The following is a 27,726-nucleotide window of genomic DNA, read 5'->3' on the forward strand; positions in this document are numbered from 1 at the left end:
CAACACACTAGTGATTTTGAAGCCGTAGCATTGCTGCGCTTTGTGTTATTCCCTGAAAGCCCCGTGGTGCCCTCTGGTGACGCCGTGGTGCTTTCGTGACATGGAGGATGGGCCCGTGGCTGTGTTGGCGTCTGAAATGCCGTTAAAATGTTTTGTTTGCCTTACGAGTTTCTAAAGTAGCCTTAAAAGGTTTGTTTTCAAAATTGGGATTGCATCCTGAATTGTTTTGGATTTTTTTTCCCCCTCTGAATTTTGAAGTATTGAGAGGCGCTTTGAACATCTAGATATTTTAATGAATAGTCTGTCTCTCAGTATGGTATGTGTAAATATCAAATACAATCAAAGTGTAGGGAAATTACATTTACAAAAAAAAACCAACAACAACAAAACAACTTTTAAAATTTTTATGTAGCAGCACCAAGAAAAAAAAAAGAAATACATTGCTAATACAGTGCTAACATTGGTCAAAGCTGTTCTATATTTAGTTTAAAAAAAAAAAAAAAAGGAAAAAGCATTTTGATGGGGAGCTGCGAGAGGCAGCCAGTTCCATGCATGCACTGCATAGATGCTGAAGATACTGAGAAGTTTGTTCTTGACTGCCCCTCTGGGGAGACACGATCTCATACGATGAGTGGAGGGGCCCGATGTCAAGTCTACGTGCTATATTTAGGCCATATTTGAACTCTGAAGTGACACTGGTATTCCTAACATCGTTGTTTCCTCTGGCCTGCTCAAGTGTAGGTTTGGTTACACGATGATAAATATGCTCACGTTAGTGTGGCATTCTCCTATATGGAAATAAGAATTCACCACAGTGATTTCTACCATTTCAGAAGTGAGTTCTATCACTTGTTACAGCTTCTGATGTCTCTTCACAGAAAAACAGTGGAGAAGTGCCTAGAACACCTTGTGCAGGTCTCTGATGCTTCAGTCTTCTTAGGGCCCTGCTATCAAATAGACTAATTGGATTTTTGGTCAGAAACCCTTCATAAGTAGAGGATGCTACTTATAAATGCTTCCTTGGGTGTGGGGAGAGAGAAATGAAAAATATGTTGTTGCCTTTCTATACTTTACTAAAGCACATAGAAAGAACATTAAAAAATAACTGTTTTTTATGCCTTTCTTCTTTTTCTCCCTTTTGTTTTCGCTGTTCAGGTGCTGCCGCTCTGCTGGAAGTATGGGGTCTGAAAACCCAAGTCCGCAGAACCCTGGCTGTAAGATCATGACCTTTCGTCCCACCCTCGAGGAGTTTCGGGACTTCGGGAAGTACATTGCTTACATTGAATCGCAAGGAGCTCACCGAGCAGGGCTTGCCAAGGTCAGTTCGCCTAGCTCCAGTGACTGAGAGCTTTCTGAAGGCTACCTGCCTGAGATTCTTTTATGTGAGGTGCCTGTGCACTCACAAGTAGTTTTTGTTCATGTGGTCAAGTGGAGGACGTTTTTGAAAATTGTACTTGCAATCTCTTTGTTTTGATTTACAGAGAGGAAAGGTGAAGGAGTTACAAGCCTTTCATAAGAGTGAGAGAAGTGTTTATTTAAAGAATGTCTTTCCTCGATCCTGAACTGGAAAGCAAAAATATTCCCCTCCCTTACAGAGATGGGTGAAGGGTATTGCCAAAATAGAGAAATATGGAGGTTTTCAGCTCCCCAGATCATTGGGTGAAGGATCAAGCTTTTCAAGTCTACCTAGGTTTGGATGAGGACAAGGTTCCTAAGTCATATTTATATGAACGGATGCAGACTTCTTGCTCTTACCTTTTTTATGTTCTGAGCTAACTTGAATCTATACTTGTAAATGTGCTGTGTATGTGTGTGTGAGTCCCATCGGTATCCAAAAGCCTTTTTGATCTTCTGGAAATAGTTTTCTGGCCAGCTCTGAAACCTTTTTCTGCCTCTTATTCACATTCATGCCTTTACACTGAAACCAGTGAAACATTATGAGAACTCTTCTGTGACACTTTTAAATTCCAGTACTTTAAGTGCGACTGCTTAGAAGAAAAATAGAACTGATTCGGACTGTTTCTGTGGAAGTGTCATGTTACTCCATAGGCTGAGAGAGCATTTGTTCTGACAAGGTAGTTGTTAAACGTGGTATTTAGCAGAACTTAATAAAGCACAGCAGAGAAGTAAAGCTGTTGGGCATGAAATAATAGTTATTTCTTCTAAAACAGGTCAATTACTGTTTTTATTACAGTTCTAAGTAGAACAGAGTATTGATAAAAAGCTCTCTGTGTAATGTTTCCTTGTCCACTCAAGTGTACTAGCAATTATGTTCTGTGAGTCCGCTAGGGTAGATTATTTTAATAAAGGTTGTTGGTGAATTCCAGATGTTCTAAAGAAATTACTCTACCCGTAGGACTAAATCTCAGCATTTCAAGTTATTTTTTGTGCCTCCACTGCAACTGCAGTTCAGAACTGTTTAGTGGAAGCAGAGCTCATCGTATCCTAAAGGAACCATGCCCACAAAAATCAATAACTTGTCTTCACGTTCCCATAACTTTTTTTTGGTAAATCCTTACACCAAATTAGATTGTAGATTTTTTTATTGTTATTTTTTTCATTCCACATGCCCGCTGAATGTTCTACTGATTGTTCTCTGATCTTGAGCCTAGAATTATTGGCAGCTCTGCTCTTTAAAATTACAGCTTTTTCTTCCAGATTCAGCACTGCTTTGCAGCAGTGTTTTTTCTGGATGTGTTTTCCCCAGTTTTCTTTTGTTCTTCTCTACCCGTTACCCCTGATGTTGGGCCCATGATGTGTCCCCTATAATACAGAAATACCAACAGGAATAATGCAACAGGATCGTGACCCTTCCTAGTTTAAAAATAAACAAACAAACCAGCAACCCTTCAGTGTCAGTGAACTTCTAGGTGGAACAGTGATGTAGACTACTATAAAAGGTTACGGAGTTGTAGAGTTGCAGCATATTAAAGAAGCTGCTTGAGCCTTGATGCAGCTTCATGGAATGGCAGGTGAGAGAGGAATGCTGCTCTGGAAGGAGAGCATGTGCAGTCCTTTTGGCATGCAGTGTATTTCCTTGAAGTAGTTGTGGATCTTTTCTTCATTTGCTGGCCATCTCCTGTGACCTCATACTGATGGCAGTGCTGGCAGGCAGGCTATGGGCCCTCTAAACATGTCAGCTAGTACTGTACTTCAGCAGTTGCAGAACAGGTGTCTTGTCATATGCGCTCGTTATTTGAGATGCTGCTGTTATCTGATAACATGCAGCAGCAGGGTGAAATACCTTCCATTTAAATGTGTTTTCTGTAGTAAAAATTGTGTTTGCCTGTTGTGAACTTGATTGTTTTTTTCCTCTCTTACAGGTGATTCCTCCAAAGGAATGGAAGCCGCGAAAAACCTATGATGACATAGATGACATGGTTATCCCAGCTCCCATTCAGCAGGTGGTTACGGGCCAGTCTGGGTTATTTACGCAGTATAACATACAGAAGAAACCAATGACTGTGGGAGAGTACCGGCGTCTGGCTAATAGTGAGAAGTATGTTAGTGTTAAGTATGCTCACCTTGCGAATGGGGGAGTAGTGCAGAAAGCCTGAAAACTAACTGAAAAGAAAATGTCGTCAGCCTTGTTAAATAGGAAGCATTTTGGAGGAAACAAATTTTTCTTGATGGTTGACAGCCAGAATCTCAAACAAGTCATAACTTGATGTGTTTGGTTTATCTTTGATCTTTTTCTGGGGGTTGGTGAAGAATGATTCTTTGAAGTCAGTATTTGGCTAAGAATCTGCCTGAAAAGAATGGCTCTGAGAAGAGCTCTTGGTCTGTTAATGGATGTCCTGGGCAATGTGTTCCATTGCTCAGGTACAAATATGAGTATATTTGAGTGCCTGAGCTAATATTAATAGCATGAGTGTTGTCTGAACATGGGAACATTGGGAACACTTCAGTTCGCTGGGACAAGCTAACTGATACAAGCTTCAGATGCATTGTTTTTCCAGAGCTGCTTTCCCAGAGCTCTGGACTACCGTGAGTTTTAACTCAGGCATTACTGATGTCATGCAATCAACTTTGAAATTTGCTAACACAGCCTGTACAAGCACCTTGCCTGTGTTCAGCAAACTGTGATAACTTCACCTCATGCACCATTAGGATGAGGATCTGATGCTTCACTTAAATGCTCATCCTGTTTGTCCGTACGCACGAAGAGGTTTTGTAGAAAGATTTAAAAGGCAGTAAATAACATGACTCTGAGTAGAATTAAAAGTGAGATGCATCTTCAGTATCCTCCTGAGTCTGCCTACTTTCAATATTAGCTTATTTTTACAGCCACTAGGAAATGAAGAGAGAAGAAAAGTTTACTAGTGTAAGTTGCAGGACTGGAAACACAAAGACCTGAGTTCTGTGCTCAGCTATATCCATGCATTGTGACGTGACCTTAGTTCACCTTACGTTTTTCTTTGCTCTTCCCTCACCCCTTGCTGAATTTAATGCTTTTATGGTATAGTAACATAGATAATTTTCCTGTAATTTGTACATTGGTTTGAGATAATTAGATGGAAGATGTTATAAAAACATGCTCCACGTCCAGTTTACTGTGTGCTTTATAGAATCTGCTTCCCAAACTATAGCCTAGCCTTTTTGTAATGTTAACTGGTGGGAAAGGCAATTCCAACTCAGCATCTCACAGTGCTGAGAGATGCACTCTTCTTGGCAGTCGTTTTATGTCTGTGGTGAGTCTTCCTTGGGACTTGTTGCATCCTTACCTCTTCTGTGTTCTTATCAGGTATTGTACTCCACGCCATCAAGATTTTGAAGACTTGGAGCGCAAGTACTGGAAGAATCTCACATTTGTCTCACCAATTTATGGGGCTGATATCAGTGGCTCACTATATGACTCAGTAAGTAAAAGGCTCCTTGTTATTTTTTAATGTGTTCACTGACTTTCCTTTATTGCTCTTAACTTACCAAGGAACAGTAATTTAGAACTTGCTTGATTTATCAACTTAAAAAAAAAAAGTTAACAACATCTTTATTTTTCCCTCATTAGGAAATTGTGGCTAAACTTTCCACCGCCCTTAGAGGTTCTGGATAAAAGAGGCAATGGAGCCTGTGAAAGCTTAGTTTTACTAGAAAAACGAGGGAAAATGGGATTTGAAAGAGTTCTTAGGAAACGTGGCAGAAAACTGTATAAAACTTGCATAAAAGATTAAAGAAAACTGGACTGGTGATAATGATCAGGGTTTAATGATATTTCCAAGTTTATATGATGGCATGTGGGTAAATTAAAGGTATTCTGCTGGTCCTAATCTCTTTCATGGTAGTTTATTTAAAGAGAGAAAAAAATAGGGATTTCACCTGTACCTTACAGAGCTGGAAAAGCAGTATTTAAAGGAGTTGGGCCCTTTATCAGATATACTCTTTGTTATCCCTTGTTGCAGTTTTTTGGTAATTGATACAACTAAACTCTTTACACTTGGATTTTGTCTCCGTAGACAGTTACATTAGGACATAATACCTGTGTGCTAATTTATGTTACAATTCAAACTGTTTTGGCTTTTCCTTGGTGAAATTACATCCTTTGTTTAAAGTACTCATAGTGTGATTTCTTCTACTGTAAATGATAAAGGTTGCTCATTTTCTTACTGTGTTTAGGCAGCTAATTAAAAGCTGTGCCCCTCGTCTGTAGTTTTCTTTTGAGTAGAAAGTTGCCTAATTTTTGGACTGTTGTGTGATTGTCCACAGTACAAACTGTGTTGGTGTAAAAGTGTCTTTTTATTATCAATGTAGTGTAATAAGGAATTAATTGGAATAAACATAGATTTCCAAGGTTTTCGCAGCCATGGACATCAAAGTTACCCAGTATTTGGTGCTCTGCTGGGAGTAGCACTTTCTTGTCCAAATGCAAGCTTTAGGAGAAGTAGTTTCTGCACATAGCAAATGTAAGTTGTTTCATTCAGTTAAGCTAAAATTCCTCTAAGCAGAAATTAAATAATTGGATTACTAGTTACATCTAAAGAGCATTTCCTGTTGACCAATTACAGATACTGCTGCAAGCATAGAGGTGTCAGAGTAATGAAAATCATTCTCTGCCCTACTTTTCCTGTCACTTTTCAGCTGCTTCCTTTCTTCAGCCCCTTCTTCTCTCCTCATATTTTTCTTTTTTTTTTTTTTTTCTCTTTGAAATTGATTTAGAAAGTTTCAAGATTGAACAGGTTGAGTTTCACTATCTAGCCATTACTCCACCAAAAGGATGAAGCTGGGGTGTGCTTGCATACCTGTCAGTTACTCGCCTGCACGTTAAGTATGATGAGGAAAGGGGTGTAAAGGAGGCTGTTAGTTTCCTTTTGGAGATAGTAACATTCTTTCAGCAATCTGAAGGTTAAAGATTTTTATCAATTCATTTGGCTTTTATATTTCATGTTGAGAAAGCCAGCTACCAGTTTTAGAACACTTCCTATTACTGCTTTTTCTGTTTAAATATTGATAATAACAAAGCTGTCTTCCCTATTCTTTATGTGAAGCACTGAGCTGATGTAGAGTCCTCTGCCACTTTGGCTGTGTTTCAGCCTAGTGTTTCTCATCATCTGATACATGTTCACCAGGTGAAGAGCATGTGGATGGAATATCACTGAGAGAAGTGGTTTTTACCTTTAGTTTATCTTGAGCTTATTAGTAGATCGGTTACTTAATAGTAGAGTATCACGGAGTACAAGTGCCTCTTCAGAGAACGCATTTAGCTAGTAATCAGTCCCTTTGCCACAAAGTGGTGGTAATGCATCCTTTTCATGGTCATTGATGAACGTTAAAAGTAAGCTTTCTGGCAGCAGGTGAAAATAAATTAATGCAAATACAGGAACCTTCCTGGATAACACTAGGATATCCACGTTTTAAGGTTCTGGAAAGAAACTGTGGACTATTGTGGTGCTATAGCAAGTCCTGATATGTACCAGTAAAAAATATTTATTTTGAATTACAGGATGTGGAAGAATGGAATATTGGCAACCTGAACACCCTCCTAGACATGGTGGAACACGAGTGTGGTATTATTATAGAAGGTGTAAACACTCCGTACCTCTACTTTGGGATGTGGAAGACAACGTTTGCTTGGCATACAGAGGACATGGATCTCTACAGTATCAACTACTTGCATTTTGGGGAGCCAAAATCCTGGTAAGTGGCAGAGTCCTGATAGATGCTGACTGTGTACCTTTGCTCTGTACTCGAAGAAAGGGATTTTGCAGTGATCTCCAAGGCTACCCGATTCTGTAAGGCCTACCTAATCTCTCATTTTGTTTTTTTTTCCCTCTCCTACTCTACATTTGAAAGCAATTTTATTTTTTCATTGCTAACTTGGTTGGAAGCCTAATTCCCAACTTTGTAGAAAAGTAGCAGAATTAGAGACACTTGCTGATTAAAACAGATTTCAACGTTTGGGGCTTTTTTGAAAACTAATACATGAGCAAACAATGATAGGAACATATAGGTGCTTCACACTCACTTTAATAGTGGAAGGCTGTTCTTGCATTGTGTTGTTGGCAGGGGACATCTGTCACCTTAAAATTTCCATTGTTTAGATATATAAATATGCTTCCAAATCCAGGGACGAGGTAGGTCCATGTGCTCCTTTTTTAGGGTCAGTTCTTAGAATAACAGTAAGTATTTTTCAACACTGTTGTTGCACAGACTGGTTGGAAATAACTTTAAACAAAAGTAATCAATAGATGAGGATGAAATTAAGAAGCTAGGAGATCTGGAATAAGTTAACAAGAACCAATATTCTTTTCTTCTCAAGCCTCCCATTTAAAAGTATAACCAGAGAGACTTAGCAACCCAGAAGAGCTCTGCTGAAGATCTTGATGTGACTAATAAATATTGACATTTGCGTGCAAATTAGAGCTTAAATGTCACTGTGAAACTGCTGTCATTGTGCCCTGGCACTGGCAGACAAGATCCTCCCATCTCTCTGCAATATGAGTCCCTGGTGACACCACATATCTCCAGGCTGTTAGTGCCTGCAGGCACATAAAAGCTACCAACAGCAGAGATGCTATGATGAATGGATATAGTGTTCTTCCACAGGCTTGAAAAGGGGTGGAAGGAGGGGCTGGATCTGTAACATTCAGCTATAGTCTTAATGTGAACATTTTAAATCTTTCCAACATGTCAGGAAATTTGTTGCCACAGCATTTGTGATTCTTAGTCTCCCTCGTTCGATGCGATTTTGCAGAATCGTTTATGATGCCTCTGTTAAACAAGTTTGATCTCAAGAAACATCTCTCAGGATTATGAATGAAACGTGACATGCTTTCATTTTAGATACTGTCAAATTTCTTAATTCATCTTTAGAAGCAGTTCATTCAAAATTGTTTTTATTAGGCCCTCATCTCCAGTAGGTGGTGCCACCAGCACACAAGACCCACTTACTCTCCTTTGCACAGGCGTGGCAGTGACCATCAGCAAAGTCCCCTCTTTAGCGTGGTGGTGTCAGCACACACGAGTTAACTGCTCTAGGAGTTGTACAGGTGGCTGGCCTTGAGGTTTGCGTTAGCATTGTGTGGTCATGGCTGTATCTGACCACTCCTTCTGTGCTTACATGTTATGAGTTCTGCTCCACCTGTTTTCTGCTTATTTTTTGCTCTGGGCTCAGAACAGAGGGTTCTCTTTCAAAAGCAAAAATAAGAACAGGTTACCTGGAAAAGAGAGGCAGGTCACAATGTGCAAACAATGGCTGCTCTGCTTAGGAACGAACAAGCTCTGGCATTGTGAGCAAAAGTTAGAGGACAGGTACTAAATGAAATGTACACAAAATATTTATGGCCTGAACTACGCTTTTTCTACTTATATCTTAGGATCTTCATGTCATTGTTGGCGGCTTTTCGTTGTTTTGTTGTTTGGGTTGATTTTTTGAGTTTTGTAAATAACAATATGTGGATAGCAACATACTGTGTCTGTCATAAGGATGATAAACTCATTGTATGAAGCTGTTGCCTCATCTGTGCAAAGCAGCGTCTTTTCCTTATGTTCATATGCTTTTTTTTTCCTGTAGAAAATACAGATTGCATGGCAGAAAAACAAAGAAAGCCTCCAAGAAGGAAAACCCAAAACACCTGTGTGTAGCATGTTTGTATGAATTAGGGTAAGATTCAGGAAGAATTAGAAATAGTAGATTGAAAATCGGATCTGGCAAATACCAAATCTTAGAAGTTCTTAGTAGCTTTTATTTCTGTCTAATCCTATTGAGGATTTCAGGGGGTATGCTAGGGAACACCTGATATTCCCTAAGAGGGATTTTAGTTGTTGAAAAGTTCAGCCTCTGCTGCTTATAAATGGAGAAAAGAGATCATAAAATCTTCTTGTAAAAGATCTCAAGTCTTGCTGGTTAAAAATCAGAGCAGGGATGTGCTATGCAATTGGCTGGGGGTTGAGGGGAGGGGAAAGAAGGAACTTTTACCATACTTAAAAGGAGGGGAGGTTGGGATTTTTTCATCCAGATTTACAGGTCTTTTTATGGTAACAAGTTCTGTAAGCCTTACAGGGTGGGGGAAAAATGAGGATTTTGAGGTTAGGCCATGTTTTGGGTAAAACATTTTCCTGTTCAAGTGAGCTTCTTACATAGATAACTGCATAAGGCAAAAAATAGATGTATTGTGACAGGATGCCACTGCTGGTTTGGCTGGCCTTCTTGCTGTTCCCCGAAGCAGCAGGCAAGAGTATGTCACTTGCCCAAGTCATTTCTTCCTTCTTCTTCACTCTGACAACTTCTGTTAATGAGCTCTTAAGCTCTTCTGTGAAGAAGCATGGGCTTTTGAGGGGTAAATGTGAATACCATTTTGAGCAGACTGGAACTTTCCAGGCACATGAGCAATAGCCCATTTTCTGGATGCGGTTGCAGTGATCCCAAAGGTCAGCTGGGGGAGCTCGTGGACTTCAGCGATGAAATTCCAGTGGTGCAGCCTGGCTTTACTCGGAGATGGCTAAAATGTTAGTTCTGTTTTTTTCTGGCACTACCACTGTGGAAATTTCCCAGCTTCCTTCATCCTTTTTATAGACTCTTTGACTCTGACAGTGATCATCTTAGAAGCACCTCAGGGAATAGCAGGAGTGTGGAGAGTTACGAAGTCTACCAGTTTGGGGTTGAGCTCTAAAATAAGAGGCAGAGTTATTGTTTGGCTGTCAGAGATTTTTATATAGTGAAACCAAGCACTCCGTATATTGGTAGTATTCTGCCTCAAAATTGTCTGTTCAAAACATAACTCTTTCTTCATGTCCCTCATAAATTATCTTGGGCTACTTTAATTCAGGCTGTGTAACCAGAGCCCTGCTTTGCAGGGTAGCAAGTGGGAGCAGTGAGAAGCCATCAGCTCTGGTTCTTTTTAAAGACAAGGTGAGAAAGGAATAGGGCCTTTTGCAGTTAGTTCCCAGACTTCATCCAAGCGAGTTAGGCAAGAAATGGACATGTTTATTTTTCATGGAAGAGGTGAAGTGCATTCTCGGAAGTCTGGATACAGTCAGACCACAAAAAGCCACCTTGGTGGACAAAAGCTGCAAAAGCAATCTCTCTCTTTTGCAGGTCAAGGAGGGTAGTTACTGAAGGATTATTTTGCATATATGTATTTATTTCTGTCTTCAGAATTCTAGGTTATACCTCTTGCAAAACAGGTACTTTGGGGAGTGGGATTAGAGTTGATATAAATGTTTGTGGTTCAACAACTAAAGATGACTTCTTTGTACAACCTAATGAGCAGCTGCTTGGCCGTACAACTCCTTGATTAATATGTGTCTCTTTCACTGCAGTGAAGTCCTGTTGCCAACACTTTCTTGTGCCATTCCTTTTCCGTGAGCTAAGTAGAACAGACTGTAGCAAAATGAGTTCTCTGCACAGCGTTGTGTTCTTGGGGATGCAGCTTAAAATGTTGTTCGGTGCTAAGTGAAGTACTGCAGCAGTAAAGGGTCATCCAGTGATGGGGGAGAGGAAAGGGGGTAATGGAAGACAGTTTTTTTTTTTCCCTTCTTCCAGTATCATTAAATGATTCATCTGTGCTTGTAGATTGAAATGAATTTATTTCTTAAGTTTTGTCTCATACCAAGAAGAATGAACACCATTTGTCTTGAACCAGTATGATTGCTTCTGTGAAGATACCTATACTGGCCCTGTAGGATTCTACTTGCCTGTTATTGAAGTTGATCACCTTTTTGATGCTCTGTTCCTCAAGTGTATCTGGTCTACATTGTAGTCACACTTCTGTTGATTTAACTAGAAAATAAGTCAGATTAGACTGAAGAGGTAATATGGAAGGTGTGGGCACTATCCATCAAATGTGCCGTGAATTTGTTGGGAAACTTCATTTTAAGCTTCTCAGGCAGGGAGCTGCCAGATTGAGTCTCTTGCTTGCTTGTTTCTCAAATTATAATAAAATGTCCCTCTCACATTAGTAGTTTAATTACAACCTTTTCATAGTCCGTCTTCATTTTTTTTCCAAAAGTTTGAATGTATTTCATTTTGCAGCCCTATATTAAACCTCTTGTGGTAGGAGTTTTTACTGTATCAATTATACATATTATGTATAATTACCTTGTACATTCATATGCTGAGATCTAAAATAGAGCATATTGTCAAATGACGCTAAGAGAGGACTGATTTTTTATAGTGACAGAAGCAACAAAACTGCATGCCAAGTATAATACTTCATGGTTATTATGGCATTTTATTGAGGAATGCATGCGTCTCAGCCCTTGCTGTTTCAAAAGCGTATTTTTAAACACTGAGATACTCCACCACCATTTCATTTTATTCCATCCCATCTCTACAAAAATGTGTGAGTGCATAGATGTGCGTTGTGGTCTTACGTGTCAGTTATGGAGGTTCTCTTCCTGCGTTAGATAAGGGTTATTGTTCTACACTTCTGAATTGCCGCAGCAGTAGTAATCACACAGATTTAGGGTAACAAAATAAGCCCCATGGTCTAATGCTGCCAAAGCAGCACAAACCAGCACTTCTCACCTTACAGAGTGGTGAGCAGTGCAGCCTCAACTGGTTTCATTTGAGCCTCAGAAAAGCTCTCCTCTTGGGCACAGCGGTGCTGAGACCTTTCGTGTCCCTTGGCCCTGGGAAGCCAATGCAATGCCAATCTTTGCAGGGCTTGCAGTAGTAAGGAAGTACCCAAGGAAACTGGAAATGCCTGTGATCTCCATGTGAACTTGGTTGAATACACTTAGTAACGTCTCCATCTTGTTTTGTCAACAGGATGACAGCTGACCGGGTAATAAGGTCATTTTTCTCCGATATTTTGTGACTGATCTTGCCATATTGCAACAATTTTTGATACGTTTTTTTGTAAGTATTAGTGGGATGTTATACTGCAATCTGTCTCTCAGAAACTGCAGGTGTTAAACCAGAGTGACACTGAGGATGGTAATCAATTTCTATAAAATGTCTCTGTTTCCTTATCATGATGGATGTTTAATCCCCCTTTAATTAAGAGAGGGAGCCAGCTTTAGCTTTTAAGTTGTATGGTCTCCTTTCTAAAACGTTCCCTTGTTGAAAGTGGATCATACCTAATCTGTTTGACTTTGATATCACATAGTACACTTTTGCCAGAACAGCAGTTTATGTGGAATTAAGGACAAATTACCCAAGGAATTTTAAAATAATGTGATTAGTTGAAAGCATTGGTCACTGATAGAATTACATTTTTAAAAACCACTCTAGAATTCTGTGTTGTAAAGGTCTCAACACTGCTTCCTTGAAAGTATGTAGAATTACCTGAAAACTTTGGTTACAGTATTTTAGGATTTCGACCTTCTTTCTTCCTGTTCTCTAGCCATGATGTCTGTGCAGGCCAAGTCTTTCTGTTGGAACTGAGGAAAATGAAAACGAGTCCAGGGGAGGGCTTGTTTGTAGCATCTGCGTTTTAATAAATTCGTAGTATCTCTTACTGATGCCACCAACAACATGGAAATAGCACATTTTCTAAGAGTGATATAATGGGGGGAGATCTAAAGCAGAACGTGTTTGTTCCCCTGAGAGTGGATTGTACAAGGAGCCAGCCCTCTTTATTCTTGGCTGATAGCATGTACTAAAGCAGCTGCAGATATGCAACTGCTGAGCATCTTACTGCTGATTTTATTTTTCATTATTGTCTTAGGGAGCACTGCAGCTGTTTTAGTCAGAATTCTTGTCCTGTCCTCCCTCCAGGACAGAAAACGTTGATCCCTGGAAAACTGTCTTGGGGAAATAAAATGACCTAATGCAGGCACAGAGCTCCACTCTTCCAGGTTCTCTCTTTCTTTTCGATGCAGGACACGGGGTCCTTGTCCCTGTTTCCCCTGTGTGGTGTTCTCCACCATCCTCCTGCTTTAACACGCGCTCACATATGTTGCAGTTTGTTTTGGGCTTCATGTAATCCCATTTAAAGCAGCTGGACTGAGTGTTTGATACCGAATTGTATGGCAGCAGGGGGAAGGGCACTTGTCCCTTGCATCATTTATTGCCTTCTATTACAGCCCCTCAGGGAGCCATTGCACAGGGCGGTTGAATCACTGAATTGATCAGATGTGATTAGAAGTCTGGATTATTGGGATCTCAGTAACCCTTGCACCCTGGAGATCCTGTGAGTTCCTTAAAGGCAGATTAGCAGGAATCACAGAGGTGTTCTGCTCTTGAGGCAGCTGAGGACTCTGAATTGGTTGAATTGGTACGGTGGCTTTTTTTTTTCCCTCTCCATACAGAGATTTTTATTTTTATTTTCTGAGTTTTCCTTGCCCCATTTCTTTGCTTTAGAGAATTCAGAAGGTTCTGCAGCCTTCTTTCTCCCTCACCCCCCTTGATCTCCAAGGTCTTCAGCCTTCCTTGGGTAGCGTACGAGGCTGGCGTGTTTTTAAATGGGTGTGCACGTTTGCTGTTTGTGCGTTCCACTCCGTGACAGTAGAGATTTATCGGCTTGTTGGGGTGGAATGGGGGAGAAAGGAGAGGCAGAGGAAGGCCATTTGGCAGCAAGGGGCTCCTTGCAGCTCACAAATTTCCTTCCAGCCTCTGCTATCCCATGTAATCTGTTTTACAGCTTTGCAGTTTTGGATTGAAAAAGTAGAATTTATGGTGATGGTTGATTTATAGATTAACTGCAACACCATTTACTCTCTGGCAGATTTGGCAAAGCAAGACCCTTTTCTGTTGATAAAAGGGATAGAGGAAGGAACACTGATATTCATTAAAAGAAATCAAAGGAAAGGGAGATAAAGTATGACCAGGCAGAGCAGCTTTTCACTCTGCTACATCTTCCACAACTGCTAGGTGAACGCTTTGGGTTTCTGCATTGAGAATTTGTGTGCATGTTGATTTTGCTCCGAGATTCATGAAAGGAGTGATATATTGAGATGCAGAGTTGCATCCCCCTGTAATTCACTGATAAATGAGAGCAGTGCAGCAGTGAGTTATTAATACAGCCTTTCAAGCCTCATATACCGCAGTCATTAGTTAATCAATACAAACCTCACTACGCTGCTGATATTCAAACGAGCCTTCCCCCGGGCTCCCCTAGGGCTGAGGGCGCTGTTAGTCCTGGAGGTGGTGCTGTGCCTGAAGGATGATGTAACCCTCACGAAAAAGGGGCCGGTGCTGCTTGGTAGGCTGCTTTACAAGTCCGAGGGATCGGCGTGTGGTGGGGACTGGAGTGTTTTTAATGTAGTTAAGTCACCAAACCAAACTGTACGAAGCACTAGGAGCCCAGGGACGTGTTAGGGGGGTTATCTTCCAAATCAGGTGCCTGCAGTTGGAACAGGATTTTTCTTTCTAATGGGCTTGGAGTTTTATTGTGGTGTTATGCTATTGTAGATCGATTATTAGAAGATGACTTTTCATGATGCAGGGGAGGCGTGGTATTCTGGGCAGGTAGGACTTGCACATTGCCTTTCTGCATTCACTCTCATCTAACACAGAAAATATTGTGAAGGCCACAGCAGACTCAGACTGATGGGATCAGCTGTGTAAACCCTCTGAGGAGGGGCTGTTGCTCTGTAGGAATGGGTGAAGTGACCTCAGCCAGCCGGCTGGCTGTTGGTATCCATTCGCTCTGCTTCTTCCTCTCAGCTCTGTCACATCAGTGCTTTTTCTCCTTCTCCTCCCAGCTGATGTCCTCTGCTCTTTTTACTATTCTTATTCTTGCCTAAATCCCCTGCAGAAGATACAGTATTAGTACACACTGATACCATTTGATTTTTCAGTGTATGCATTTTGCACCCATCTCTATTGTGTGCGTTTAGTTTCTTGAAATTAAAAACAAAATTTAAAAACTCCTACAAGTTGGGGTTTGCCTGCTAGTGGTTGTTCTGAGCCTAGCAAAGTGAAGATCCTTCTAATCCATGGCTCATCTTTGTGCTCTTCCGTAATGATCTTGAGAGGTGGTAATGCTGCTCTGTGATCTCATTCTTATTTTTATAGTGGTGTCTTCAAGTGGGCTCCTACTCCAGCATTTAATGCGTGTGCTGCCGCTTCCGCCAGCACTAATAATTCATCACAGCTCAGTAGTCCCAGTCTGGATTGAAAGAAGCGTGCCTTTGATCCAAGAAGGCTCTTGCTGAAACTCATTCTTGCGTTTTGAAAGTGTCTGCTCAAAGCTCAGGCCTGATTTGAAATGAAGATCTATGGAAGTCTGACAGGATCACAGATTGGTTTTAATAACTGAGCCTTTTGAACGGTGCACTCTGCCACTGAGACAAGATGGGAGGGAGATGTGCTTCCATGCTTCACGGAGCTCTTTCAGCATGATCTGACTTGGGCCCTGGGGGAGAACAAGCTTGCAAATTCCAGCTTGGCGTGGCCCTGAAGCGGCTTGGTTCAGAGAAGGAACCAACAGTGGCACTGCTGAGCTTTGTCTGTATTCGTTTTGTTAACACATTGGCAGAAATCAGCAGGGATTTTTTTCTTTGCTCAGGAGAGAAAATTGACATTGGGTGACGCCAAGTGCAGTACAAGTGTAGTTTAAAATAACAGAAGCCTATCGTAATGGCAGTACTTAAATAGCACTCTGCGTCGTTGGAGTGCTGTGTGATTGTTAACTAGTTAATGTTCTAAGTAACGTCTGTGCTGGGTTTCTAGCCACTTCATTTCTAACTGGACAACTGACGTGGCAAGGGGGATTGAGCAGACGAAACACAGGAACCTTTACGAGCTGTGTCACTGATCTTTATCAGACCTTAGCTCCAGCACTCCTAGTTCTGATGCTGGTGGAGCACAGGCACTGGCTTCAAAGGCGTTGCTGTGGCTTGTAACAACCTCGTTTGGTGGCTGAGGATCATTACATCTTTGGAATGTTTTCTTCCTCCAAAAGGAAATGTGTGTAGTGGCATTGCAGCTCAAGCACAAGGGGTTTCTGCATTCAAAGATACCTTTCATTACTAACCAACAGATTTCTTTTGGTCTGCTGTGGGAAGCTATCTGTATTCTTCTCCAAAAGCAGCGAGCAGGAGCAAACATGTGCTGGTGCCCAGTGAAGGAGGCAGCTCTCACAAGCCAGTTGGCACAAGATAAAACATCTGTGATCTCCCCTGGTTACCTCTTTTTCTCCAGGTTTCTTGAGTTGTGTTGAGGCCTTTTTACCGTGTAAGGGCTTTGAAGCACAATCTTTGCTTCTTTTTGTGTTGGTACAGTTTCCATTATGAAAGGAACCAGTAATTAATAATCTGATTACCAGTTTAGGGAAATAAATGTGATGTGAACAGGTTCTTCAAAACAAATAACAGCGAATGGTAAGAGGATGCATATTATAGTCATTCATCTCTGTTGAATTGTATACTAATTATCTTCTTGGCCAAACTGAATGAATAAATGATTTCATAATGTTTTCCCCCAAACACCTTTTCTTAGTAAAATACCCCCTTCATACAGCTCATTCACTGCATGCAGAAGCAGACTGTGGGTTTATTTTGTGCATGTGGAAGTAGAATCACTCCAATGTGATTTGTAATTTTGTGCTTTGTGCCCGGCATTTGTTGCTGTGAAGCTTACTGGACTGTTACATTGGTAGTCTTTCCAAGACCAGATGGTTGTTCATATTTAAACTCCCTGTTTTAAAATAGTATTTAAAAATTGCGTTTGAGTTCTGGAAAAATCTTATTCTCATATTCAGTTCTAGGTTAGTTCTAGGTTAGTGAAACAATGTGAAATGTTTAATTGCCTGGTTGTCTTCTGCACGGTCTGAAGTTTTGAGTTCAGGTGCACCTCTTGAAAATTTGTATTGCTTTAAAATCAGAATTTTAAAAAGCTGCTGTCTGATGCTAGTTCTTGAAACTAATGTCTCCAATACTATTTCTAGCTCACGGTAGCTTTAAGAAGAGCCTTTTGATGAGAGGGATTTAATGACTTGTGATCGGTAACCATTGGTGATCTTCCAACAGTCGATCCATTAGGATTCGATACAAAGTCCAGAGTGGCCTGAAATATCCTGCCTAATGTTGCTGCAGAACAAACTCAGGGGTTGTAATTGCCCAGACGTCAGTTTCTTAAGGGAAGGAGGAGGTTTCTCATCTTGGGTGTTCTGTTAAGAGCAAAATTACTTGCTAATTCTCGGTATTGTGGTTGGCAGTGGGGTTGATAATTAGACAGCTATGCTAATGGAAGAGGGATCTTATCATGTGGAATAGCCTCCACACTGAGAGCGCTCACTGTTACCTTTCTGAGCAGGTTTTGTCCTGGTTTTCTTCCTGTGCTCGTTCCCATAGGGTTGCATGTGAGCAGCTGACTTCAGAGCTCATTTTTCTCTGAGCTTTAGAAGACAGGTTGATTTGGTGTGCTCGTGTGGTTGTAATCTTGTTCTGTCATTACCTATTTACTCCTTATTATGGCTTTTTGAGCAGATACTCCCAAGCCTCTGTGTTTATCTTTCTTCCTATGTGTATTTCAATAAAAATGTCATTATTTGAAATCATTGACACTGCTGGTTAAAGATACTGAATTCCATCATCTATTGTCCTGTAAAATGATCCATTAAAGATAAAACTGCAGACACTCAATAAAGGTTTTTTCCTAGGAACAAGGAGCTCTCTGATCCGTGTGCGGTCTTATCTCCGGAGCACGTGTTTGTATTCTTGATGCAGAGGAGCCACAACAGAGGGGGACAGATGAGGGGGGCCGGAGATTTTTTCCTTTCCAAATGGTGATTGTGAGAAGTGGAACTGAATACCTAAAGCAAACTCACTGTTGAATAACCTCAGATACCGATGAGGAGAAGAGGAAGCGGTGTTGATTGCTGTCTTTTAACAAATTGGGAGGGAGAAAGGGATGAAGGACTTCTAAACGTGGAGGACAGTAAAGGAGAGGAAAATGAGAGCTGGCTGAAGGGTAGGGAGCTGACAGTGCTCACGACAAAGGAACAATCCATTCTTGTTGTTGAAATGCCTTTTCTCCAGACAGGCTGCAAAACCAGCTTTAAGAACAGTGCAGAAAAACTCTGATTATTGCTCTGAGCTTTGTTTTGACACTGCTAGGAGATGTATTATAAATACTTTACCTTTTTTTTTTTAAAAAAAAAAAAGGTCTTAGAAACAGGATGTGAACTTTGCAGGCAAGGAACTCCTCTGCACATAGTAGTGGCTCTTACAGCTTCTATCAGGTGATAAATATTCTTGATAGACTAAGGTTTGGTGGTTTTTTTTTGGAAGCATTTCTGCTGTCAGGGAGGCTAAAGACGTTGAAGGTTAAGGTTCAGATTATGCATTTATGGACACACTTTATCTTACAGAGATTGAAATAATAGCTTTTTATTCTGCCTGTCACCACCGAGAGTAGGCTGGCATTTGAATCTTCAGAGGGTCAATATTTTTGGCACAACTAAATCTGCTTTGAAGACAGATAACTAACCCCCAGCTTGACGCGTGGTCTTAGGCATTTTAAATGTGCTTTCGCTTTTTGTTTGCGTTCCTTATTTCAGTAATTATAGCGTGTTAAACTGTGTGGGCCCTGTTTGGCCAGACCTTGTGCAGACACTGTGAAATTAACTTTCTTACCTTCTAACAGGAATCGGGCTGAAGTGACATTTTTGAAGCTGAACCTCTGCCCGTGGTGCCCAATCCCCAGTAGAGAGCGGGCGCTTGCGGTTTAGTAATCTAGTAATTGCTTAATTGCTCCGTTTTGGCGAAGGAGAGGCCAAGCTGCTGACGTGCATGGTGTCGTAACTATCCAAATCTGTGCGCCTGTGTCACAGCTGTAGCAAGAAAAGGGCTTGGAAGCTTTGAGGAAAGCTTGAACTAAGGCACGGGATGCTCTGGCGCTCTGCCGAAGCTAATGATAGCTTCAGGTGAGAACGGTGTCCCTTAAACCAGGAGGAACTGGTGGGGAGGGCAGGAGTGGGCTGAGGATTGCCTGAGGCAGCAGCGCTTTGTTACGGGTAAAATGTTTTAATAGCTTTTGAGACAAAATTGAACCATCCTCATCTCCAACTTTGACAAGGCAGCCTTAGGTCAGAATCTGAGCTAGCCTGGAAAGCCCCTGAAGAACATCTGATGCCGGAAAGCGGTGACATTGCAGCAGTGAATTCCCTCTTATGTCATCCTTTACTGGCTTCTGAACCAGTCCTTGTATCCCAGGATGGTCGGTGTACTCTCTTTTTTTCACTGACACACTCGTTTAATTCTTAACTCACAAGACATTTGCTTATTTATTTTCATTGTTCCCGATAATAATTCGAAGCCATTAGAGGGGAAAATTGTATTCAAAAATGCTGTTTCACACTTTATTTGTTTGATGATTTAGAGCGATAGAAAATAGCACATTTGCTGGCTTTTATAGTCTGATAATTATCCACATCCATCAAGCCATTCCAGGGGAATAAACAAAACACCAAGAAAATTACACCGTTAATGACATCCTTTATGGCAAATAGGAAGGATCTTTCGCATTAAGGATAAAAAGGGGACTGTCCGGTTAAACTTATTACTTGTTAACAAAAGCAAGCTAGCACTCGATGGGAATGATCATCTCACACGTTTGTGGCTTTGGGGCATGTACCTTCTAGACCCGTCATCCCGATGCCTGGTAATTACCATTAGAATCAGGTTTGCAGGATAGTCAAGAACTCAGAAAATTAAACGGAAATAGAGATCAGATATGCTGGAATTAGGTTTCGTGAAACAAGTTTGGAAGCTGAAAATCTTTCATGTAGAACAGTGAGTTCCATTTTCGTAGAAGTGATACTTAATCTATTTCAGGGACTTGCTCTTGTTTTAGTAGAAAGAGTAGGAAAAGGTAATTTAGAAGGATCAGTATATTACTTTCAGATTGTTGACTTCAGGGTAAGATGACATTTGAGTCATATAGCTGTAAGTTTTTTATCTTGAGGGTTTTTTTTTTCTGTTCTGTAAATCTTGTGTTCCCTGGGAAGGCAGCAAGACGTTATTCATGCAGTAATTCAGCAAACTGCTGCGTGGCAGCTTTTGGGGTTAAGTTTGGCCCTTTGAACCAGCCAACCAAGGTAAGGCTGAGCTGACTATTGGGAGCAGGTACTTGAGGTGTGGTCTCTTGGTTTGTCTGCAAGCCCAGTTTCTTGGAAGTTCAGTGCACCTGAAAGCAGTCACTGGTTTGGCACTGTTTGCACCAGTTTAGCTCTTACTGGGGAGCCTAGATGAACCAGAAGGGACAGATATTGCACTTGAAGCAGTGGCTCAAGGTCAGCATTTTTGGCACTGTTGTTTTTTCTCTTGGCTGTTGCGGATGTTTTCTCTGAAGCAGAAGTAGCCTATAAAAAGATAGTTATTAATAAGGGCTGTTAAAATATTTATGCTGCCAGCATCACTTCTCTTTAATTTTGTGGCTGTTCGGGACGACAGAAAATCCTTGCTCCATCTTTGCTGTGGTTGGAAAGAAATGTCTGCTGAAGGCTGTGTCAGAGTTAGGTCTGCTGTGCTCCTGAGTCTTACTCGGGCAGATGGATGTCGTGAAACTGCTTCTGTCAACAGTGGTGAAACATCGGGTAGTTGTCAGCCTCGTATTCCAGACACAGCCCAGTTTGAGAACCTTAATGGAGACTGTGGTCTATTTTGACCAATTGATGTAAAAGTCCCAGTGGTATTTTTCAGTGCTTTTTCTTCTCTTTTCATGTCTTTGTGGAATGCATTTATGCTATCATCTGAATGGGGCAGGAAAGGGAAGCAGTTCTACATGTGCTTTTCTTTTTTCTTTTCCTTTTTAAGATTTTTTGATAGGATGGTTTTGTTTCTGGTGTTTATCCAGAGCAAACTTATTTCTCTTAGTGTTAGGGCTGGGGTACTAAAGGAAAAAGAACCCTACTATTTGATGAAAAAAACCCTTGAAGTGTTCGAAGTGATGCGTATAGAAAAAGAAGTAATTGGCTATGCATTACCATGCGTAATCTTGGCAGCTGTCTCTGGAATTAAAGATATTTTGCTGTTGATCTGAACCCCAACCTGTGGGTGCAAGAAGGACGGTAAGAAATCGTCTCCAGTGACAGTGCTTTGTCAGTTCCCTCTGTCAAGTATTTTGTTCCTAATAAGTGCCTGGCCGTTTTTCATAGTGAAAGCGGGAGGATGCTACCATAAGGTCTTACACAAAAGGCAGCCCTTCGTGGATGCTTATATGCTCAATTACAATACTCCTTTGATTGCAGCAATTTCGAATCTTTCCATGTCACCTCCATTGTTATTCTACCTTGTAATCAATCATTTTATGTCTGATCATATACAGCTAGCTAGCTCAATCTGTGCAATGCTTGCAGAAGCCTTCTGTTTCTATTACTGGTTTTAAATAGCAGCCCAAATTCTTTCTTTATTGCCTATCTTTATGGAAATCGGTCAGATTTGTGAGTGCAACTTAACGCAGAATTTGACCTACTCTTAATTCTCTTCTGCAGTTAACTTTGTGAATTTCTAAGAATACATTTATAAGGATGTATAGACTCTGTTTCCTAAAAGACTTGGTCCAAACAAAGAAGTTAATTTATAAAATTGGAGTCAGCTATTACCGAGAGGCTGTTCTGTGGTAGGGTGTTCTGATTTGTATATTATTATTCCATATAGTTCTTGTTTATAAGCTGGAAATTCCTCCTTTCTTGCTGGTTTCTATCCAGGCAAGTCCTTTTTCTTTGTTTCTCCGTGGACTGCTCTCCAAAGCTCAGCTTGGCTTTTTGCGGTCTGCAGTTTCAGATAGCACAATAACCATGTTCCAATATATTAAACTTTTAACATCCTCAAGATTCAATTAATCTTATCTTTACAACTCCCAATTACAGACACTAATTAAGTGAAGGTTGCATTGTAGACTGGGGATATTACATTAATCATCAGCAGCCTTGTAGCCATAAATTAGTTCTTTCCCAATCCTTCAGCATTTTTCCCAGAAGAAATGGAATGTCTCATTTCCCTGTTTTAAGGGACATTAATCCCACAAAGGAGCTTTGGATCGGGATTAGTTTTATCACATTTATGTAAGTGATGAATGGTCTTTGTAAAATGGAAGTTACTAGCTTTGTCCCAGACAAACGAAATTGAATTGTTTGACAATTATGCAATTTAAGGCACTGTTAAACTTTGGTCAGAGGACATTGGGAGCCCTTTGCTATGTTTATTATTTTATAAGATTAGGTGCTACATAGTGTTTTCCCTTAGATTTTTTTTTAAGCCATCAATTTAAATCGGCTTAATGTCTAAATCTTTCTTGAAGCATCCTATGTATGATTTCTTTCCTTGGTTATCCTTTCTAACCTGCTAGATCACAAAAGGTAAATTTTTGTTTGTGGACAAAAGCAATATGGGATATGACTCCTTTCTTTCTCCTTACTTTGTAAATAAACTTTTAAGTTGAAAATTGAGAAGCTGAGCAAGGGGACGGGCTGAAAGCCCTTAAAACTTTGAGAGATGCTATCATTAGTAGAGCAATACTCTTTAGCTGTTGTTGAGATCATGCAGTTGCCTGCTTACAATATCCTGTTTTCAACTTGTTATAATGAGACGTGATGGTTTTGACAACTTTATTGAAAATAACAAAAATAACTCATTTTTTATTATTCACGTCGTGCAGAAGTTATAGCTAGTAATAAATGTGATTCTCACATATAAATTTTCAAAATTCTCTCTTACTGTTACAAAAATGAGTATGAGAGCCATGTTTAATTTGATGCAGTGTGTAAACAACAGTTTAAAAAATTCCACTGACATTATTTTTGTCATCTTTTTAAACATGTTTAAGTATATCACGGTATTCAGTTACCTCGTAGCCTGAATATATAAAATCTTGACACCTGAATTTTGCTTCTGTGAATAACTTCATATAACTTTGTATAACTTCAGAGCAGTAAGCTAACTAAGAACTTTTGGGAGGCAGAGGGGGAACACATCTGAAACTTTTTACACTCTTTCTACATCAGTCATACAAAACTTTCTTTAAAATGTTTAGAAGTTGTTCCCCGTATCCTTTAATGCTGTTTTCCTCACAAGATCTTGCTTTTTCCATTCACCTCTTCAAGAAAATTACCCAAAAGTTTAATTCTGTTCCTCTCACATCAGACAACACAATCCAGCACATAGACATTGACTGCTGTTATGAATAGTATGTACTTTTCTGAATGAAACCTAAAAGATTTGCATTTTTCTTTGAAAAATGTTTATCTTCATTTCCTGTAGGTATGGCAATACACACAGACCCTCTCTCACACCTTCTCAGCCTCTCTGAAATGTCGTACTTGTTAATCTTTAGCACAGCCTGATGGTTTTATTTTGCAGCTGTCTTTCCCTGTGGAAACCAAGCCTGCTGTTCCCTGTACTGAATTATTTCTGTTGTATCATCACTTTGTCACCTCAGTTATCCCTCTACCTTATGAAGTCCTGTGATTGTGTTTTAAACAATCACAGACAAATATCTCGCCTCGTGTAACGTGTCTGAGGGCTTTGATGGGAATACTGGCTTTCCCCCATGTGTTATACTCATGTTGATACCTTCCAGACCTCGAAATTTTTGGTTATGTTTCCAGACATTAATTGTACTTGTGCTGTGCTGAAAGTTATTACCACGGTTGTTTTTAGCCCATTTTTACTTCACTGTTTTTAGGTTGCGGTATGATTTTTTTGTTCTTCTCTGACTTTCCCCTAGGTATGCCATTCCTCCAGAACACGGCAAGAGGTTGGAACGCCTGGCAAAAGGTAAGTTTAGCTTCTTCCCATCTTAATGCTGCTTGGACAAATATACAGGTATCTTCCTAGTGAAAATTAAAGCATCCTAGAGGAGAATCCTACCCTTAATTTTCAAACGGGTTTACAAAGAATTGATTTTGAACTGACAACTATAATTTACTATTGCAAGAGCTGCTTGATGAACCCGCATTGGTATAATAGTTTCAGGGGCAGAAAGCTTGTCATCTTGTCAGAAGTGCTGTGAACATTTCCTACCAGTGCAACTGTTTTCTCAAAGCCTCAGACTTCTGACACCCTATGGCCCTAACTAAAATTGATGGAAAAAAACTTGATTTTTGAGGCAGTAAGACCATGTGTGGGAAATGGATTTAATAAGAGATGCATTGTGCATCTCCATGGGTAACAGGAGGTTTGTGGCAGTGACTTGAGAACTCTTGCTCCGGTTCTGTGGCGTGTGGCCTTTGGGGTCTTTGTGATAATTCCCCCCCATTACACACATTCTGCTGGGAAACAGTGTGATATAAGCCATTCTTTCTCACTACTCTGTCAATGTTACATATACAGCACTGGCATTGATTACTTTTGATCTTAACTAGGCACGTGCCTACAAATGCAGCAACAGCATTCATGGAGAACAGCTAGGGGAGTTCTTGCTTCCCCGTGTGATGATGCACAGTGTTTGGCGGCTTGCCTTTTATTCCAGCCTCGTCCCTCTTTGTCTTCTTAGTACAATAAAGTCCATCTCAGAAAGCAGGGCTAGCTTGAGCTGTGATAAACTTCCACCTCTCACCAGGCTGGCTGTAATTTTTGGCTTTACAAAGTGCCAGCCTCAGCTGCCGAAAACCCTGTGTGCGTGTTGTTGCCTGAGTACCTGCCAAGGTCATCCTGCAAGCTGCCTCCTGCCCTTGGTGAGAACGGCGAGCACAGACATCAGTGTTCTGGTGTGGGCACTTCTGATTTCCAGTTGGTAATGGTGGAAGCTTCAGGAAAGATGACTGACTGCAAAAACACATATTTTTATTTGTTGATGTTGTGTTTGTGCTTTGTTGCTATTTTTGCGTACTTGCAAATGTTCTGAGTGCTGCCCAGCTAAAAAAAGCTGCTGTCCCAGAATAATTAACTCAAAATCTACACGTTTCATCTTCGATGAGCCATGCTTTAATGATTTAAATCTGTTGTTGAAGATAATGCTGCAGAGGCACTGCTGTACTAAGGCAGGAAGATCTGGAAGGCTGCATGTATTCTGATGCAAAATAATAATAATATCGGTAAAGTAGGTATTCATAGGAATGGTGTTTCTTGCTGACTGTCATTATAGAGATTGTTTTTCACTTGAATAAAAAAGGGGAGAGCGCTGAAGGGATCAGTTGATAGTGTAGGATAAATATAGAATAAATAGGTATAAATTTCCTAGGGCATGGTTGTATTGTCTCTTAATGCAGGGGAAAACAATATCCCTAAATATTACTAATATTAAAAATTGTTGCTCAGGAAAAGTTGTATTTCAAAGTTACTTCGGGTCTGCAGAGTTCTGTTTAATCATTTGTCAGGTTTTATGGAAGCTACTGTTTCATCTATTAGAAAGTTAATAAATCTAGATGACTCGTGTTCTGTAGAATCTGAAATATCACACCAAAGTCTGACACAGTAATATTAAGACTCTTGCTGTTTGTAACTTCATTTTACTGATGATCAGTTTTGGAAGCACAGTGATGGCTGGCAATAAACCGGACACAAATTATCAATGATTTATTTTATGCTGGTTGTTGCCTTATGGAAGTTGGGATGAGTAATGCTTTAAAACTACAATGAAGCCGCATTACTGCTTGGGCATCCTCCCTGTCCTGTGCATCAGTGGTCTATGCTATGAAGAGGTTCACTATGGAGAGATGAGTGTGCAATTAATATGGAAAATGAATAGCTGAGCTGTAAATGGGCTCACTGGGAGAGTTGTGGAGCCCATGGAGAGAATGTTAATGTGTTGCCATGTTATTGGTGCTAATCACTTAAAATGTGCTTCTTTATTAGTGGCTTTAATGAGAGCCACTTAAACTGTGCATTAAAAAGAGGAAGTGCAGAGAAGGATGACAGACTGGGTAGTAGACAGTCATAATTGTAATTGAAATGCTTTTAGGACAAAAACATAAGAAAACTTGGAATCCAGCAATCCTTTTTTCACTTTCTGAAGCCCCTTCCATTATGTCCCATCAATTAGTTTTGCTTCCAGAGCTTGGTTGCCTTTTTTTTTTTTTTTTTCTTTCTTTCTCCTAAATGGTGGTGTTTTTTTAATCCCTATAAACACATAATTTGTTGATTGAATCACCCGCACACATGGTCTTGAACACAGTGCTTTTACATCGGTCTTGCTGATGTTTTGGGGAAGTCAGTACTGACATCAAGAGTTTTGTTTGCTTTTTACCCTACTCTTAATTATTTGTGGTTTGTTTTAATGACTTGGTGTGGATCTTGTGGCTCTGGTTGAACTTGCACTTCGTACTGTTGAGATGCTGAGTCAGATCACGCTGGCTCTGCCAGACTTACGAGTGACTGCCGTGGCTCGTGAATAAGTGTCCCTTTTTCCACTACCTTGTAGTGGATTTGTTTTGTTTTGTTTCTTTCTTTTGACTGCATATTAACATCTGCATGCTTATTTTTTTTTTTCCCTTTAGGCTGGTATGTAGGGCAGATCGTTCTGGAATCGTTTGATAACAGTTGTGTTACTTTCCCAGGAATAATATAGCTGCCCATCAAAGAAGGTATAAAAAGGACATATCAGTATGGAGTAGATGGTGCATGCTTGTCAATTTTTCCTTGTCCATATTCAGAAAAAGGGTGGCTCAGAGTCTAGCCCAAACGTGAGACAGCCAGGTTCTGTTTCTTAATTTGTTAGGATTTTGCTGAAACTCTGGCCAAGTTGCTTATGCCCAAATATGTATGATTTACAACCTAACTCTCAACTTGAATGGGATTAACACTTATGTGCATCAACGTGCAATTTTTTTTCCCCACAAGATTTATGTGGTATTTTAAACAGCGAGGCATGTGCTAACTACTGACATCTTGAGTCGTATGCCTATTGTTTTTATCTATCTGAAGTATTTAGGCAGGTTTTCATTTTGTCATCTTATCTCTGATTAAATAATGATTGGATATAACACTCCAGAACTGATAGTCCTCTTTGTAATGTCTCCACAGGATTTTTTCCTGGAAGCTCTCAGGGATGCGACGCTTTCCTCCGTCACAAGATGACCCTCATTTCGCCCTCAATCTTGAAGAAGTACGGCATTCCTTTTGACCGGGTATGTACCAAAAAGATACTTTGGAGATGCTGGTAAGCTGCTGAGTTGTGCAAACCACAACCCCCCTCTTTTAAGGAAACAATTCATTGCAAGCCCCCGGGGAGCAATTTGCTTAATTTCTAAATGCATTATTATGCTAAATGTGTCATATCAGTTTAAACCAGCTGGATACCTGTAAATGAGGATTTGTGGTTTGTCTAGGACATGCTTTGTGAAGTACCTCCTATTCATAAAACCTTTCACAAGAACTAACTTAAAGATTGTAACTTCGTCACTTACGGAGCTTCTCCAGGTAGACAGGGCTAAACTCTAATTCAGGTGCAATGGCTTATCA

The 27,726-nt window shown here is 40.4% G+C and overlaps 1 protein-coding gene across 3 annotated transcripts in view; it reads left to right on the forward strand.

Moving 5' to 3' along the window:
- KDM4B (lysine demethylase 4B) overlaps positions 1–27,726 on the forward strand; it is a 90,495-nt gene that overhangs the window by 11,374 nt on the left and 51,395 nt on the right. For all 3 annotated transcript variants that reach the window (XM_068661989.1, XM_068661990.1, XM_068661991.1), the window contains exons 2-7: positions 1,156–1,318; positions 3,324–3,499; positions 4,745–4,859; positions 6,938–7,131; positions 24,053–24,102; positions 27,289–27,392. In XM_068661989.1, coding sequence (XP_068518090.1) covers positions 1,178–1,318; positions 3,324–3,499; positions 4,745–4,859; positions 6,938–7,131; positions 24,053–24,102; positions 27,289–27,392 — 780 coding nt within the window. In that variant the 5' untranslated portion in view covers positions 1,156–1,177. The remainder of the gene's footprint in view (positions 1–1,155; positions 1,319–3,323; positions 3,500–4,744; positions 4,860–6,937; positions 7,132–24,052; positions 24,103–27,288; positions 27,393–27,726) is intronic.

Source organism: Anas acuta, chromosome 26 (assembly GCF_963932015.1).
Source record: "Anas acuta chromosome 26, bAnaAcu1.1, whole genome shotgun sequence".
Taxonomy (NCBI): domain Eukaryota; kingdom Metazoa; phylum Chordata; class Aves; order Anseriformes; family Anatidae; genus Anas; species Anas acuta.